At 29.3% G+C, this 18,545-nt stretch overlaps 2 protein-coding genes across 2 annotated transcripts; both read right to left on the reverse strand.

Annotated features, from left to right (window-relative positions):
* Nucleotides 1-3,831: 3,831 nt before the first annotated feature.
* Nucleotides 3,832-4,632, reverse strand: LOC107028152 (non-specific lipid-transfer protein A-like). The gene is made up of 2 exons (XM_015229204.1): nucleotides 4,210-4,632; nucleotides 3,832-4,025 (listed from the first exon to the last, which is right to left on the reverse strand). Exons 1-2 carry the CDS (start codon nucleotides 4,545-4,547, stop codon nucleotides 4,016-4,018), a joined length of 348 nt encoding a protein of 115 aa, XP_015084690.1. The 5' UTR covers nucleotides 4,548-4,632; the 3' UTR covers nucleotides 3,832-4,015.
* Nucleotides 4,633-8,734: 4,102 nt separating this feature from the next.
* Nucleotides 8,735-9,408, reverse strand: LOC107025083 (ethylene-responsive transcription factor 13-like). Its single transcript, XM_015225948.2, has one exon. It carries the CDS (start codon nucleotides 9,391-9,393, stop codon nucleotides 8,737-8,739), a length of 657 nt encoding a protein of 218 aa, XP_015081434.2. The 5' UTR covers nucleotides 9,394-9,408; the 3' UTR covers nucleotides 8,735-8,736.
* Between the last annotated feature and the right edge of the window lie 9,137 nt (nucleotides 9,409-18,545).

The raw sequence follows: 18,545 nt of genomic DNA on the forward strand, positions 1-18,545 counted from the left end.
ATTAATGAGTTTAAGTCTTCCGCATTACTTTCTGTTGATATTATATTGAAATGTTAGGGTTTAGATTGGTTGGTTCGCTCACATAGGAGGGTAAGTGTGGGTGCCAGTCGCGGCTCGGTTTTGCGTCATGACATTTTTTCTTTTTTTTTCGGTTCACTTTTTATTTAATAAATATGAACTTTCAAACTAAATGTTATGTAGTTTGATTTTAAAATTTTTTATATATTTTTTAATTAAAAATAATAGTAATTATTTATGTTACAAAGTTTGATTTTAATATCTTAGAGCACCCATCCGTTAATTATTTTCTTGCTTATGCAATTTTGAGAAATCCTTCATGAAATTTCTAGCTCTGCCACTGATTGTACAAGGTGGAGTGTTGGTCAGTTAAAAAATCTCACATTCAAAAGATGAAAATAACAAAATTGAGAATGCTTATAAGATTAGATGGATGTGTGGGTATACTAGCAGAGATAAGATTAGGAACAAGATATACGTTGTTGCAAGATGGGAGTAGCCTCTGTAATGGACAATATGCAAGAAAAAAAACTGAGATGATTTACATATTTATATATATATATTTAGTATCAATTAAGTAAAATTATCAATTTTAATGATACGAACACTGTATATGATACTGATTTAGTATCAGTTACGCATAATTAGTTAGAGGGCCCGTATAGTGTAATTTTTTAGTGGGGTATAAATGTAAAGGGGTGTATGTTTGTAATTATTTTTACTTTTATGAGGTATTTGCTTAGTTTTCCCCAAATATTATCATTTACTAAATAATTTTTTTAAAAAAAGAATTAAAAAAATTCAAACTCCGAAAAGTCTCATGGTGTGCGGTCCTTAGATATTTTGAGTAAATTTCAGGTTTAGGAAACAAAAAAAATCATATTTGTATGTTATAGTTTGCATAATTGCGCTCTATAGCAAACTTTATGTTTGCTATGACTATTAATATGTAAATTTCAATATACTTATACAAAAGAATCAATTGCATAAGTATATATTTGGAATCAAAATTATTCTTTTTGTAAAATCTGTGTTTGTATAAAGCGAGCAAGAGAGAAGACAGAAGAGAATTTAGTAGAGGAAGATTTGTATTGTATAATTATAAGTATGTATGATGAAAATATATGTATTTATATTTGTATGTACAGTTTTCTCTCGTTTTGTACAAACAAAATTTATATATTTGTGTTTGTATAAAGTGAGAGCGGCGAGCGAGATGTATGGGGAAAGAGGCGAACGAAAAGATATGTATTTGCATTTGTATATACAATTTTTCTCTCGCTTTATATAATCACAAACATAATTTATACGTTTTTGTTTGTATAAAATGAGAGAGAAAAGAGAGTAGCAAGCGAAATATCTGAAGAAAGAGGTGAATGACAAAATATTTACTAAGAATTAGAATTAGATAAAATTATAATTATAGTTTTAATTTTAATTAATAATTTGGTATTTTATATAATTTTCTCTACTAGATTCTTGAACACAATATCTTAATGTTTGATGATAAAGTCCCATCACGTGCGGCCTTATTATTTCTTGGGCCAATATATAGATGTTGTGTGATAAATAATAGGAAAAATTGTATGTAATAGCAAATTAATAACCTAAAATAAATGGAGTAGCTAGGGTTTAATTTAATTATGCTCCATAGCAAACGTTTGCAAAAAATTGTCAGGCGCCTCTCTTCCAAATATCTCGCTCGCCATTCTCCTTCATCTCTCGCTCGCTTCCTCACTTTTTATACAACAAGTGTATAAAAATTGTTTCTAATTGTATAAAACAGAGAAAATTGTATAAATATATATATATTTTTCCCCTCTCTCCCCTCTTCCAGATCTCGCTCGCCACTCTCCCAAATCTCGCTCGCCACCCTCGCCTTTCTCACTTATACAAACAGAAGCGTAATGTATAAATTACGTTTCTGTTTGTATAAAGCGTGAGAAAATTGTATATACACATACAAGTACATATATTTTCGTCCTATACACTTATAATTATACAATAAAAATACTCCCCTGGCAGTTTCTTTTGCCTTTCTCTCTTTCTCGTTTTATACAATTTTCAAATTGTATCTAATTTCTCTCTTTCTCGTTTTATACAATTCGATTCAATTGTATATTCCTTGCCAAGTCTCTTTTGTCTTTCTCTCTTTCTCATTTTATACAAATTTAAATTGTATGTAATCGTTCTATACACTTATAATAATACAATTCGTTTTATACACTTCGTTTTTATTCAGTTCTCTGCCCAAGTGTCTTTCTCTTTCTTGTTTTATACACTTCGTTTTATACAATTTGCTTCAACTGTATATGTATTGCGAATTATACAGTTTCTATGTTTGCTATGAAGCGCAATTATACAAACTTTGCGATAGCATACAAATATAAATTTTTTATTTGCTATATGTGAAAGTTGCCCTAAATAATATTTGTTAGACCAAAAAAAAATCTCTAAAACAAGAAATCACAATATCGAAGGGTCTTTTAAAGGAAGGATTTTGAAATTTTGACCTCACTTACCTTGTGAATGGACCTATAAGATCAAGAGTCCAAAGTGTTATTCATGAGAAAAAACTTATCAAACTTGATATTTTGGTCAAGATATAGCGAACCAAAAATTTAAAATCATAATTAAGGGTGTATATGATTGGGTTGGTTCGATTTTTTTAAATATCAAATCAAATTATTTGTGTTAAAATTTTAAAATTTATAAACCAAATCAAATTAATAAAAAACAGTTGTTGTTCTTTTTTTTGAATTTTTCAACCTCAGGTTTTCAAATAACAAATCAAATCATTTGTGTCACATTTTAAAATTTTTAATCAAACTAAACTAATAAACCTCATATTTTTTTCGGGTTTGTATTTTTTGGTTGGGCTAAAGAAAAAGTAAGAGCAAGTCTATCAAAAAAACTTGTGCTCCAAATATTTCTTTAGCCCAACCAAATTGTAACTATCTAATGTGTTTCTTAAGAAATAAATATAAAATATGATGAGTAATAACACTAAAAAATTCAACAAAAGATAATAATGAAATCATATAAATAAATATCGCAAATTGATAAGTCATGATGAAAAATGATCACAATTTAAAAGTACAATCACGCTAAAATAAGTTTAATAAGTATTATATTATATTATGAAACAATAATGAAATATTAAAATTAGTTTATGAATTTTAAATGTCTAAACCAATGTAAAACTAAAGATCAAATATTCAACATTATTGTCATTCTTAGTGTTGGAATAATTTATTTTATTAGCATTAATATTGATTTGATTTTGAATGAAGCTTTATTAGAGTTACTAATATCTATGGATTATAACATTTTTGAACTATTCAAAATTCTAGTTTTTTAAATGGAAACTTGAAAAAATATGTTAAAAAATAAAAATTATGGAAACATACTAGTAATATTTAGAAATTACATCAAAGTAAATATTTTTATGCATAAAATAAATTTTAAAAATTATATATATAATGTCAAGTCGATTTGATCTTGAGTTGACTCTCTTTAGTTAAAACCAAACCAACCCAAGTATGATCAGGTTTTTTATTCCAATACCAAAACAAGTCAAACTAAAGTAATTAATCAGAGTTTTTTTTTTCTCAATTTTCGTTTCGACTTTGTACTCCCCTACGTCCACAACTTCCAAGCTTATTCTTATAAGGGGAAATTATGCGGATATACTAGTAGTTAATTAGCTTAACATATCGATAGTGTCCATTAATTATCGTTTGTGGCTTAATTTTAGCTATAATTATCGTTTGTGGGAAAATATATAACAAAAATAAGAAAACAAAGTTTAAGTAACGATCGATCATTTGAACTTTCTTTATGATTTATGAACGGATCACATTCATTGAACAACAACATACTCAAATTAATTCATAGTAATTGAATATGCTTACAACGTTCAAGGGTTTAACAACCCTTGGTTTATTTAATACATTATAACAACATTGAGGTTATAACATTATCCATCCAGCTGAATTTAACTGATTCTGAAAAAAAATAAAATTGTATGACGTTAATCATTTCATTAGTAATAAGTAAAATATAAATTGTTCCCAATTTATTTTAAAAATAAATTCATCACAATAAGTTGAAATAGAAGGACCGAAGAATTAAGTAGTATCAAAAAAACATATTTCATATTACGAATATGTATATAAGTTAAACTCTTACGTGTCACAGTTGACGGTCCTGGAGATAGGGACGGTGAGGGATATGCCGCACTTGCTAGGGAGAGATTGAGCCGCATCATCTTTAAGGTTGGGGTATCGATTCGCGGCAGCCTTAACACAGTTGCAAGCGGTTCTTCTATCATCAGAGGATTGAGTGTTGCCATTCAAGGTTCTCACCCCGCTACAGCATGCTGCACCGGGCTCGCCACCCTGTGTCAGGAACGGGACACAGGGTGCCAAGTTAGCATCCACTTGGCCACAAGTGATTGCGCCCCGTGCAACCATTGCTAGCTCGAACACAGCTAGCACAACTAGAACTAGTATTGCAATAGCCTTCATGATTACTAAATTTAAATATTTCTTGAATTTGTATATATTGAGATGTTGTTCTTTTTTTTTTCTTCTTTCTATGTGAATGAATATAATTGTAAATTGAGTATAGTGTATTTATACTAATTTTGAAACGGCAAAACGGTGGATTAAGTGCGTCATAATTTACAAAATTAGTTGTATTAATTTGTTTTTTTCTTTGTTTTAGTATGTATTATGGCATGATTATAAGTAGCACTAGCAAAAATGAAAATGTTATACTAGTTTTTGTTTGTTTTCTTAAGTGCACATTTCTCGTGGGTACCTTTACATCATCATTTAACTTTACTTTGGAGTGTGTGTGGATACAGACAACATTTTTACTGATACAAAGAAGTATAATTTAGGATCAAGCTATATACTATCCTAATATTAGTATTATTTATAATATGTTAATTTAATGTAATGTATGATTACAATGTATAATTCTAAATACTACATAATTATATATAGTCATAGTAGGGTTATACAAGCATCATCTAAGAAATTTTGTAATAAATATCGTCCTTATTAAGAATTGTCAATTTATCATGTACAATTTTATCGCTCTTTTACACGGTCGAGTGATTGAAAATTGGAAAAATTCTCCATATTGATTTAGCCCAATGGATTTTGATTAGCCCAAAGAGTTGAGCCGGCCCAAAAGCAGAAGTGGGGACTTAAGCCCATTGTATTTGAACAAAGATTGTACGTAAGTTTGGACGAATTGACAATTCTACCCTTATAAGCTTCTTCTTATTATTCTGAAATATTTTAAACACATTGAGAAAATAATTGTCAAAGTATAATAATTAATTAATTAAAGTAAAGATAATATTTAAAATTAGGAGTGGGTAAACTTGTTGTCCATCACATCTGGAGTGCTTGTCGAATTTTACGTGCTTGCCTTCATTAGTCCAAATTAAAAAAGAAAAAGAGAAACTTTCGCAAATAACCATTATAATAAATTTAATTATGTTTTATGATTATATTTTGCATATTACGAGTTGTAATTATAATTTAAGCTGCCTCGTTTAAATAATTCGTGGATTGTATAATTTGTAGGTTTATTTTTATAATTCAGTTATTTCTATATAAACTCAAAATAATGAATTTATACTGACTACAAACATCAGAAGCGTAAACAGTGATACAAATTCTAATTTATATAAAAGTTTACGAATTATATATACAAGTTCCGAATTATACAAAACTAAAAAACTGAGCCGCGTAATTGTAGCTTAAGTTGATCGTAAATTATAACTAAGACAAACTATAGCCATGTTAAGAAATATTAGGATGAAAGTCTTTGTTTGAGTTAGTATACTTCCTCAAATTAATATGTTTGGATTCCATGAATTCAAATTTGACATTGAGAAGACTATAATTATTCATGCTTTGATTTTTCTCACCAAAACAAAATGACACCTACTGAAATCCTATTTTCTTTTGTCATCATAATAACACTTAATATAATCAAATCAAAGGTCTAATAATAATAATAATGATAGAATCTAGAAAATAAATCCGTCAAATTTATATCTTGAATCACCTCTCTTTCAACTTAAAATGCACTCATTTAAATGTTAAACTCATTATAACAATATTTTTTTAAAAGAAATACACTCATTTTCTCAAAAAAAAGAAAAATTTAAATTATCGTTCTTGGAAACATCAAGTTGAATTTACCACGTCCACTTGATGTGCACTAGAGAGAAAGAAAATGTATATATTCATCAGCTCTTTTCAATTATATTTTTTATTTTATACTATAGTATATACTTTGAGAGTATTATTAAAAGTTTTAAAAAGAGTCAATTCACCATTGGAGGCTTAATGAATTATTGAGGGAATTGAGCCCTATCACCATTATAATTCATTAAAATATTCTGCAAGTTTTTAGGCAAAGGTCTAAGATACTAATTAACTTTTAATATTATATTTGAAATAAGGCTGGATATGTCCAGATATTAAATATTCCTGGTCTGTCTACCCGCACGCCCAACACTTGTGATCCTAGACAATATAATTAATTAATTCAAATTCGTATAGAATGACAAATTAATAATATAAAATAAATATAGTAGCTATTTTTTGATTTATTTGTATTTCACAGCAAATAGTTTATCAGTCTTTTCTCCCTAATATTCTCGCTCGTTACTCTTCCCCTCTCGATCGCTTATTCCTGTCGCTCGCTTTATACAATAGAATTGTATAAATTGTGTTTCTGATTGGATAAAGTGAGAGAAAATTGTAATATAAACGTATGCAAATACATATATCTTCGTCCTATACGCAATTATACAATACAAATATTTTCATGCCCAAGTCTTTTTGTCTTTCTCGTTTTATACAAATTCAAATTGTATATAATTTCTTTCTCGTTTTATACAATTTGTTTTATACAATTTGCTTCAATTGTATATGTATAGCGAATTATATATATATATATATAAATTTGCTATGGAGCGCAATTATGCAAATTTTGATATAATATACAAATATAAATTTTATGTTTGTTATATCTGAAAATTACCCTATTAAAAATTGGACTTTTCCCACCTTTTTTTTATCATATTTGTCCTTAATGTTACTTTTGGGTTTAATATTTTTTTTTCACCAATCATTTTCAATTAATTTATGTTTCGTGAAGAACCTAGTTGATAGAACTTGGGGCATAGCTACATTCACTCAATTAGGATAGTCACTTTGGACACTTTTCATTCTAAATTATATTGTGTAAATAGAAAATGTATAAAATATTACTGTGAATAGAACCTCATAGAAAAGCTTAGAGAAGTTTGAAACACACATCATTACAATAGCAATTTGCACATCAAACACTTAATTATGCAAAAGCCATTTGACAAGTATTTGACCTCAACTACCTTTGTTACTATTCTTTGAGAAAGAGTTGACTTTCAATTATATTCAAGTTAGTGAATATAAAAATTATCGAAGACACCAGCCAGTTGGTGAAACTAATTTTCTCTTAGATACATTACTCTAAAATGAATTTATGTGCATCGATGGGGTCATGTCCTTTTGAATTGGATTAGAAATTTATATAGATCAATAAATACAGAGCGCGTGTTTAATTAAAATTTAATAAAAATTATATAATTGTGTTGTTAATGAAGAGAGAATTTTAAAAATTAAAAATAATATTTAGGACAAATTTGATCCAAAAAGGTGGAAGGAAATGAAGGCCAAATAATATATACTTGGGATTAATTCACTTGAAAGGACATGAAGCTAGTGAAACCCAAGAAGAACACTCAATGCACTACAACAAAAATGACCAATTTAATTTTTAGTTGCTGTTAAATATGTATTTTTAGCGGCAATTGTCACTCTTTGTATATGTCCCTAAAACCTTTAGTGACATCGGTTCTAATGACACTTAACTAATGCCGATAAAGACTTTAACACTCTTTATTAATGTCAATATTTAATGTCGTTAAAAGTTATTTTTGTTATAATGATGAAATGCCAACAACTTATAACATATACATTCAGAAGGGTTAGAGGTCAAGGATCGAGATCGAAAATTAGTAAATAATCGAGTATTCTCATATTTATTTTTTTGGGGCAGGGGCTATTTAGTATATATTCATGTGTAGTCTCTTGGATTAATCTTTACCGTATAATACCACATGTTGTCTCATTTGCTTTATATCTTGTTATTTCATTGTCATCTTATTCGTTCTATCCTAATTCATTAACATTATCAAAAATAAGCTCTCGATCTCATAAATGGATAAAATTTATGTACAGGGACGAAGCCACCTTGATGAATCTCTTTCGTTAGAAAATTATATTATTTATTTATGGTTGAAATAATTTTGTATGTATATATAGTAGATGTAAAATTCCCTTCGACTACTTCGTGTGTCTATAATTCTACAAATTTAAATACCCCTTATTAAAAATCCTGACTACTAGAGTGGCATATATTCTAGTTAAGGAGGTTATTATTACACTGACACTCCAATGTAATGAAGCATATTAATATATAATATATAAGCCTTTTGTACCCAAAAAAAAGAAAATCATATATGGATAGCGTAAATTAATGGAACTAGTACAAATAATTAAAGTTGATTAAATCCTTGGAGCACAATGGTGGATTTTTTAAAATACTCATAAAGAAACATCAAAAGAAAAACATATAATTAATTCAGGCAAAATAATAATCAGACATCAAACATCTCTCCATAATATTTTGACAATCTAAATTGTTCACCGTAGCTAAGCTATTAATTAGCTCAACATTTCTTCTCTTTGAAATCGAACCATCAGTATTGTTATTATTACTCTCGTCTACGTAACGAGGAGGAGGAGGAGACGATGATGAAAACTCGGGGGAACGAGGACGTCTCCTCGGCCTCACTCTATTAATCTCCGTTACATTAGTTTCAATCAAGTGAGGAAAATTCAATACAGCTTTAGAACCACGTAACCTAAACGCGGTTCTATCATAAGCTAATGCTGCATCCTCAGGTGTCTCATATGTCCCTAGCCATAGCCTGCACCCTTTCCTCTCGGGGTCCCTTATTTCCGCAGCGTATTTTCCCCATGGCCTTCTTCTCACTCCTTTATATTTTTTCGGCCTATGCTCCGATAAACGTGTTGTTGACTCCTTATTTTCTTCTATTTCTTGTAATATTATCGGGATATTATCTTGTGCGATCGCGTTTTGATGATCAGAAGTAGTTGAGTATTGTCTAGGAGTTTGAATTTCTGATAATATTTGGGAAAAATCAGGATCGTTGAAGAGATGTTGCATTGTATCAAGAAAATTTTGTTCAATATCTAAGGATATTTTTCCTTGCATGATAGTAAGAGAGAAAATGAATATTTTTTTTTTGTTGCCTTTTATGGATTGGTTGTAATATGAGAGTGATATAAAAATTAATTGATGATGGATGCATATATATAGAGGTTTTTTTTGTGAATTAAGTAATGCATGAATGTGGGATATATTATTAAAAAAATAGTGGGTCAAATTTTTACTGTTTCCAAAAAAAAGGGATATATTATTATAATTATAAGGATTAAGGAATATAAGTCACGAACGCAACATATAATACGTGATAGTGATTAATGCTTATGTAGGGGTTATCGCATTGAAATCAAGTTGAAAATTAAACTTTGTAACAACGGAGTACTATTTGAGGAAAAATAATAATTAATTACTCTTAATTTGTGATTAATCAAAGGAAACAATTCAATTAATCTAAGAAGTTACGTATTAAAATGAAAAAATACATATACGACCTGTGAATTATGATTGAGTAAAAGTTTACCGACACAAAACAGGAACATGTTTGTATTAATTGTTATAATGATAGATTAGTCCATCAAAAATGATTATTACTCTGTTTAAATTTAAGCAGATTAATATGTCAAACGTTGCTCAATAAATTTTAAATTTAAGTGATTTTGAATTTTTAATCATGTTTGTGACAAATCTTTAAAGTTAAAATTAAAAGAAATATTGAAGCAAAACTTGATTATAAACTTCTTTAATTTTTTTTTTCACGAACAAATGTAATAAAAAGTTTAAGATTGTCTAATTTTAAGGTCATTCTTATAAATCATCCATAAATATATGATTACTTAATTATTAATAAATCGGCACATTGCCCTGCAAAGGAAAAATTACGCGGATAAATAAACTTATACTATTTAATTACTCATCATAGCTATAGTTTGCCATAATTACCACTCGCGACTAACATTATGCATTAAGTGGGTTGACTTCGAGTTTGTATAATTAGTCATGTTTGTATATGTATAATTCGCCAGGATATACAAATAAATATGTATAATATACAATTTGTTAGCCTATATACATATACTAATTCACCTCTCTCCCACTCTCTGCCTTCTCTCGCAAGCCTCTCTCCTCCCTCTCCCAATCTCGCTTGCCATTTATACAAATGTATATATATAATATATAGTTATATACATTATATACATATACAACTCACCTCTCTCCCACTCTCGCTCGCCTCTCTCCTCACTCTCTCCCAGTCTCGCTCGCCTCTCTCCTCCCTCTCCCAATCTCTCTTGCCATATATACAATTATCTAACCAATATACATATACAATTCACCTTCTTCCCACTCTTTTCCCCCTCTCTATCGCCTCTCTCCTCACTCTCCCAGTCTCGCTCGCCTCTTACCGCCAAATAACATTTAGCTACAAATTGTAATTATCAAACTATAACTATAGAGAGTAATTAATTATTTTTAAGTGGCTACGTGTGAAAGTTTTCCATTTACAAATCGGTCATCTAAAAGTTATATTGGTTGATATATAATTCAAACTGTCTTAATGACTAATTTTATGATAATATTTTAAATAAGATACTGTACACATTTTTATTTGTTACCATGTTAAATATAGTAGAATAACAAAGATTCTTCTTATTAGGTAATACTTAAAAGAAAAATAAAAATTAATGGAACTTGCTAAATGTCGAATAGATTAAACTATAATATTATTTAATTTATTTCAATATATTTAAATTATAAAATTGTTTAATTATTTAATTTTAAATATATACAAGACTCTAAATAAGCACCTCTTCCTTGACTTGCCCTTTCTTAACTAAACATATTATTTTTTTGTATATTTAAAAGTTATATAAAATACTATCAATTATTATAATTAATTAATTTGAAATATTAAAACATATATTAAAAAATTGATATCCTCTAAAAAATTTATCGAAGCTACAATAATTTTAAAAAGTTACTACAATTAACAATTTGTTTTTAAAAAAATATATAAATTAAATGACTCTTAAAATTTTTTCCCTGACATAACTATTAAAACATATGAAATAATATATGTTATTTAAAAATTATATATAAAAAACTTCTATAAATCATAAGTAGTAATTATAATTATTTCCTCCATTCCATATTAAATTAATTTTTAAGACATTTTATCACTCAAATTAACTTAATTATTCAATTTTCAATACTACTTTTAGAGTGTTCTTTCAATTTTACTCTTCATTTAATATTGAAATTAGTAATTAATTAATATTTAATTATTTTAATCATAAATCTAATAATAATTAATAAAAATAAAAATAAAAAACTTATATCATAGCGTATTTTTTTTAAAGGGTGTAAAACACTTTGAGAATTAATTTAATAAGGGATGAAAGAAGACTTTACAAATTATATATGAAAATAAATAACTTTCTAAATTTCAATATCATATAAATTGAGATAAAAACGAAATACTCAAAATTGAATAATGTCATTCTCTTTATCATTTATTCTGTTGCTCGGTTCATTGAATGAAATTAGTAATATCAATATGGACCCACTTTGACACACCACACAATAAAAAATCATTTAAATTTGAGCTGTTGTTGAAGTTAATTTTATATTGTGATCTGGTCTCTAGTTTAAAAAATAATCGACAGTTGATTTAAATATCTTAGAAAAAAGATGAAATAAATCACTTTTTCTTTCTTTGATTCTATCTAGACGCTTTATTGAAAATTAATTTAATAGGGGAAAAAAAACAAAGTTTGTTTGTTCAAGTAATCTAGTGGAAAATATGTTTTCTTAATCTACTTGTCTCAGTTTAATTAGACCAACTCTTTCTATTTTTAGCATATATTATATAATATTTGACACATAAGCTCGTTGATACTAGTAATTAATTCGCATTAATTACACATGCTTTAATTAAGCACACTTTTGTTCATGTTTAAGTAGTTTTTAATGTTGAAAAATAATGTTTTAATGAATGGTGTAATCTTATGGTTGGAGGTGAAGTTATGAGAATTTAAAAAGTTTGAATTTTAGTTCTTTAAAGTTCTTTTTTCTAAAAAAAACTACAGAATTTTGATTAAAATTACGACACTTAACTGAATTCATAATCAATGACGAATTAAAGTAGAAAGTAACTTTTTAGTCTAAACACGCAAAGTGACTTCCTTAATTAATACTTTTATAAACTTAATCATGTTACACACAGTGACAAGGTGATAATTATTCAACCTAATAGATAAATAATTAATAGTGATAGGTAGATTGTATAATAGTGACAATTCAATTTAAACAATAGCTAAGTTGATCAGACACAGACAAGATTAAGATTTTGTGGGTTTTAAATTTTAAAATAGAAGAAAAAGGCATTCGAATCCATAATAAAATGTGTTTAAAATAGGGGGCGTCAAAAGTGAACCCAAACATACGTAATTCGTTCAATCCACCCAGAATTTTAATGGTTGGGCTCTAATTTAAATTGGATTCATTCTCAACCCGTTCAAGCTTAACCCAATTGAAGAGAATTCTCAATCGAGCCCAATTCAATCTTCAATTTTCAACCCGTTTTAAAACTTTTTATTAAGATATGTTCCTATATTGAAGATATGAATTATTATTTCTTTAACATCTTTTAGGATTTATCTATCTATTTGTTACTTTTTTAACAAAAATTCTCTTGAGCGGGAATTCAAATTGTGATTATAAAAGTTAAATATCAATATGTTAAATTATTGAGATTAATTGGGTCAAGACCCAACCCGTTTTTTAGCCTATTTGAACCCAAAGTAACTTGGGCGGATGAAAACCCAACCCGATTTCTATTGAATCCATTTTAATATTTCCAATTTCAACCTAACCCACCCATTTGACACCCCTAGTTTAAAACATTGTCACCGCTCTTTCTTACCACTGAACTGTCAAACAATTTTGTTAGAGGACTCATAAGTTAATATACATACATATATATATATATATTTAAATTTTAAATTTTTATACAAATACAAACTTTACGAAAAAGTTAGTGAATTTATCCGAATACACCAACACCCACCTAACTCCGCCTCTGAGTTTAATTAATACATGACAGTATCAAATTCAAATGAGAGTAATATAAAGTATAAACTTAACACCTTCATATTTGTTTTTAATTTATTTTGAATAATACCTTGAGCTATTCACAATAATTATGCGGATCCAATTTTCTCTCTCTCTCTCTCTATATATATATAATAAACAGTGTAGGTAAAAATTCATTACTCAAAAATATGTTGAAATAATTTTGAGGAAAGATAGAAAAATTGTAGGAAGAATTTTTGACAACGACTTCAAAAGTTAAAAGTATTTTTCTTTAATTAAAAAAAAAAAGCTCATTTTAGAGATTTGAGGTTCTTACAAGTATTTTTTAACCGGTCAAGAAATTATTTTTCAGAAATTGAAAGAATTAAATTTTTTCGATAGTATTTTTGAAATTTTGGTCAAACAGTGACAATTATTACAATTTTTTTAATATTGACAAAAATATTTTTAAAAATATTATTAATCAAATATAAAATGCTATTCTTAATACAACAATGCTTCTTCCTGCATTACTTTTCAATTCAGATTTAATTAAAATTTCAATACAAGCTTAAAACATTGTGAATAGAAAAAAAAGTAAATAATTCTATTTTATATTAAATTGGGTATAAATTAAACGTACTAAGTACTTCAATTATTACTATTTCCTTTGTCCCTATTTAGTTGTCCATTTTAGAAGTGACACACATATTAAGACACCAATTATTAATATAGGTTAGTTACAATTTTATCCTTTAACTTAAAAGATTATACAGCTCTCCAAATATAATAAATATATTTTCTGATTCCAAAAAACATGTATTACTAGAATTAAATAAGAGCATATTAAGAAAAAAATTATTTTTCTTTCTTGATTTGTTAAAATAGACATGTAGATAGGAATAAATATAAAAAAAATATGGACAAGTAAATAGGGACGGAGGGAGTAGTAAATAATATATTAATATAAAAAAAATTAAATAACTTAAGTTTTAATGATATTATTATTATTACCTTCGAGAAAATTCAAAACTTGACGAAGCTGTGGCGGCGGCGCTGCCGGCTGCTTTCTCCAAATTTTTGCAGCTGATTAGCCATATGCAATTAACCAAATTAACTAATTTGTCATTATGCCAAATAAATTCAAGTAGACTAGTCATATTTAAGAAAAACAAACCCTTAATAAATATATTTCGTCTGTCTATTTTTAATTATTCGCTACATTGAGTAAAAAATAAAATAATCTTTTTATTAATTCAATTTAAAAAATTAAAAAATAATTAATTTATCATATTCTAATTTTACCATGATTATTAAATACTATTCATTTTCTATGAATGAAAAAGTTTATACTAATAATTAGGAGTGACATAATAAGATTAGTACTATATCTATTACTTCTTACCCCTTATTTGGACGATTATTATCTGTTTTTTTGTCTTGTATTGTACTATATATTTTAGTTTAAAATATTAATGTTTGTTTTGAGTGTTATGTAGTTTTTTTTTAAAAACCATATCGTTTAAATTCAATGTTAGATAACGACATAAAATTATTTTATGTACAATGAATTTGGTGTGATTGTGTAGTTACCTTAATATTTTCTTCTCATTTCGTCTTTATTATTCAATAATTATATTTCATCTTTTACCTATCTTTTCATAGTAGCAGTTCTATCCCATACCTTACCCNCCCCCCCCCCCTCTCCATTTTTTTTAGGTTTATCACTCAAATTATGAATGAGTGACGTTATGTAATAAGGGAGAACGATACAATCTATACATCCAAATACTTACTTAAATTCATTGAAACAATACGATATAATATAATATACAACACAATAGAATATAATACGATACATTATGAAACAAGATTTTGATTTTTTTTTGTGATATATATTACTTCATATTTTACATTATTTATTGGTAATCCAACCTTTATCTTAAGGTAATTAGATAATTAAGCTCTTTACAAACATTCCTTTCTTTTTTGTTGTTGATTGACCAGGACAAAATTGTCGCACAAAAGTGTGTTTAATTAGTCTTTGTTTTAGTGTTCAATCACTTTCAACTGTGTTTATTAGTGAGTTGTCTTTGTAGACTATCATACATATTTATCCCCACTGTTGACACCCATTTTGATACCCAACCCATTTTTCCTTTCCAACCCACTAAACTTAATTCCTTTCAACCCAACACTGTCAAGCCCACTCCCAAATTTCAGACAATTAGTTAATTTCCAGGCCCAAACTTTTAACGGCCCACTCCATTGCTTTTAAACAACAAACCAACCCAACTCCCCCCGGATCCGACCCAACCCCACTAAACTTAATCCCTAACCCGCTCCGACCCGACCCCATATCCTTTTCTTCTTCCCCTTCCCCTCTCACACCCCAAAACAACGAAAAAGCCAAAGAACCCAGAAAAAATACAGAAAAACAGACAGCCCCAAATCGGAAATCCCCCTCTCCTCCACCTGCGTATCCCTCACGCATAACTCCCCCTCTCATATCCCTTCCCTCGTATCCCTCACGCGTACGCTCTCCTCTCCTCGTCAGTACGCGTACACCCAAGCTCTCGCCAGCACGCCTCGCAGCAGGGCAGGCTGGCTATCGCAGCTTTGCCAGACGCGTCTCTCGTCCTTGCAGCGCGAGATCGCGCCACGTTGCCTCGCAAGGACGCCCATTTGATCTGGGTCGTTCACCTCGTCACTGTTCCGTTGGAATGGGACGAATGCAGAGCATCAAGACAACATATTCCCTCAGATTCGGAGAGGACTTTGAATTTCAAATTCGAAATGGGCCATCGTCGATCCCGCCCAAATTTCGAAACCCTAGTTTTGTTGGCTCCTATATAAACCCCTTCCCTCTTCAGCTTCTGGGGGGATTTTTTTTGGTTTGAGAAATTTTCAGAGGGTTAGCAATTTTTGGTTGAAACAAAAATTTGGAAAATATTCTGTTTCCTTTTTGTGGCTGTTGTTGGACGATTTTTCTGGAAAATTTGGAGAGTTTTATCAGAAAGAAATCTTGAAAGAGTGTTCTGTTTGTCGTTTTTTTTTTGTTTCGTTTCCGAGAACGTAAAGGGGATAGGAACCTTATACATTGCGTGAGAGATTGCCGACGGTCGAGGCTTCCGATTCTACTCTCACCCTTCGCTGTTTCGTCTGAGGTGGAGAAGCTCGTCGCTCCTTCTTGTTCTCGCTCGACCGTCCCCGTTTCGCTGCTCCGAAAAAGGTACATTTTCCAGTTCTTATCAATTTTCTTTATGGAGTTCGAATCTTGGTTTGTGTTGCTGTGAATATGAGATGTTATATCTGTTAGTTTTGCTCGATTTCGAGATATATTGCGCGTTATGATCCTGTCTGGTCATGCCTGCTGGTTTTGTATTACTCTCTGTTCTTTCACCTTCCTTTCTTCTTTTGAAGACCTTTCGCAAATCTGCAAAAATGTGTATCTCTGTGCTTCATTTAGGCCTAGATAATACGTACTAGAAAGGGTCAAAATCATGCTTATTTGTTTGCTTAATTCGATTCCGTCGACTATGTTTTACTGATGCTTATAAACCGAACGAATCGAAATACCTCTGTGAATTCGTGTGAGTCCAATTCTGTTTGAGATTACTCACCATTCTGATGTGAACTCTGGTTGAATTGGAGTTTGACCTTGTTCTGTTTTTTTTTAGATGAGTATTGCTTGTTATTCATAGTCAGCATAGGTGTTGTTTCGTTTCTTTTAATTTCAAATGTCTGTTGTACTCTCTTGCCATCCATGCTCGTTGGTCCTTCTGTAGCTCTCTCTAGGTTCGGTTTCTTTAAGGAATTCCATGGCGTTGGTATCTTACTAGTGGTATTGTTGAGTTATGTCATAGTTTTACTTCAAGTATCTTGTTATTTCCGAATTGTTAAATGTATTGCTTTCGAAATGGGGTCACATCGAATTTTGATTAAGTGGTGATAGCTTATTGTTGGGGTATGTTTGTTCAATAAATCTGTTGCCCATTTTGCACATTTGTTAAGTAGTGGTGGTGTATATCCTTGCATGTGACAAGTGCATTAGTATGTGTATGTGCACTGTATGTCACCATTATTGCCTTATTCGTTGTGGGTTTCTCTTTGTTTTATGTCTCGGTTCTCTGGGAATTATGTTAAAGTTTTTTTGTTTCTCCTAATTTTGATTTCATAATAGTCTGTTTTATCTCCGTTTATCCAAGATGCGTGTTATTAGTCCATCTTCCGCACACTAATTTATTTCTATTTTGTTGCATGGTAAATTTTCTCCCGAGTCCATTTGGGACTCCATTCCGTTCTTGCATTTCGGGAGAGTCGTAAAGACTCATATTTTCTATCATCGAGTCAACCTATCAAGTCGGAAGTGCCAGATTCAGAATCACGAAGATTGAAGAACTTGAAGAAATCATTTAGAAAATTTCTATATTTTTATATTTTTGTATTTTATTTTGTAATGGGCATAAGCCCTTGTTGTTTTATTTCCTTGAAATTTATTTTGTATGTTTAGATTAGGACAGGTACGAAAGAGGAATGGGCCAAAAACCCAAAAGAAAACAGGTGGGTCCAAAACTCGGTCAAGGCGAACAGAACCCGAGTTTGGACCCAAAATCCCTCTCTCTCTCTCTCTCTCCTTTTATTATTCGTTTATATGTTTGCTTGAATGTCGTTAGTTAGGGTTAGAAGAATCCAAACCCCATGAACGCGTTTCATTTTGTCAAACTTAAAAAATTAAAACTAAGCCTTAAAAAACGATAATATTTCTAATTCATGACTTGTTTAGATGAAACTCTAATAAAGTTAAACTTCGAAACAGATTTGCAAATCGGCAAGATAAACTATAAATATTTCAAAACTTGAAAATTCACCTAAGTAAATTTTTAATAAGTTCAAAGATTCGCAAAAGCTGAAATAAATAGTCAAATAAGTTAATCGCCGGAAAACCGTAGTTAGCGGAGCGTCATAGGTGCTTTTTTGAAACCTTCCTAAGACGCTAATAGGAATCCCGAACCCATTTAAATATTTTCAACACAATTTTTCTGTTTAAATTGTTTGAAAATAAGTTTTCTTAATTTTCCTCAAAATTAAGTGGCGACTCCTAAAAGTCGAAAATACTTTTAAAATAAAAC

The sequence above is a fragment of the Solanum pennellii genome, chromosome 1 (genome assembly GCF_001406875.1).
Source record: "Solanum pennellii chromosome 1, SPENNV200".
Lineage (NCBI taxonomy): Eukaryota > Viridiplantae > Streptophyta > Magnoliopsida > Solanales > Solanaceae > Solanum > Solanum pennellii.

Coding starts and splice junctions, on each gene's coding strand:
- LOC107028152 (XM_015229204.1), bottom strand. CDS start 4,547: ATGAAGGCTATTGCAATACTAGTTCTAGTTGTGCTAGCTGTGTTCGAG.
- LOC107025083 (XM_015225948.2), bottom strand. CDS start 9,393: ATGCAAGGAAAAATATCCTTAGATATTGAACAAAATTTTCTTGATACA.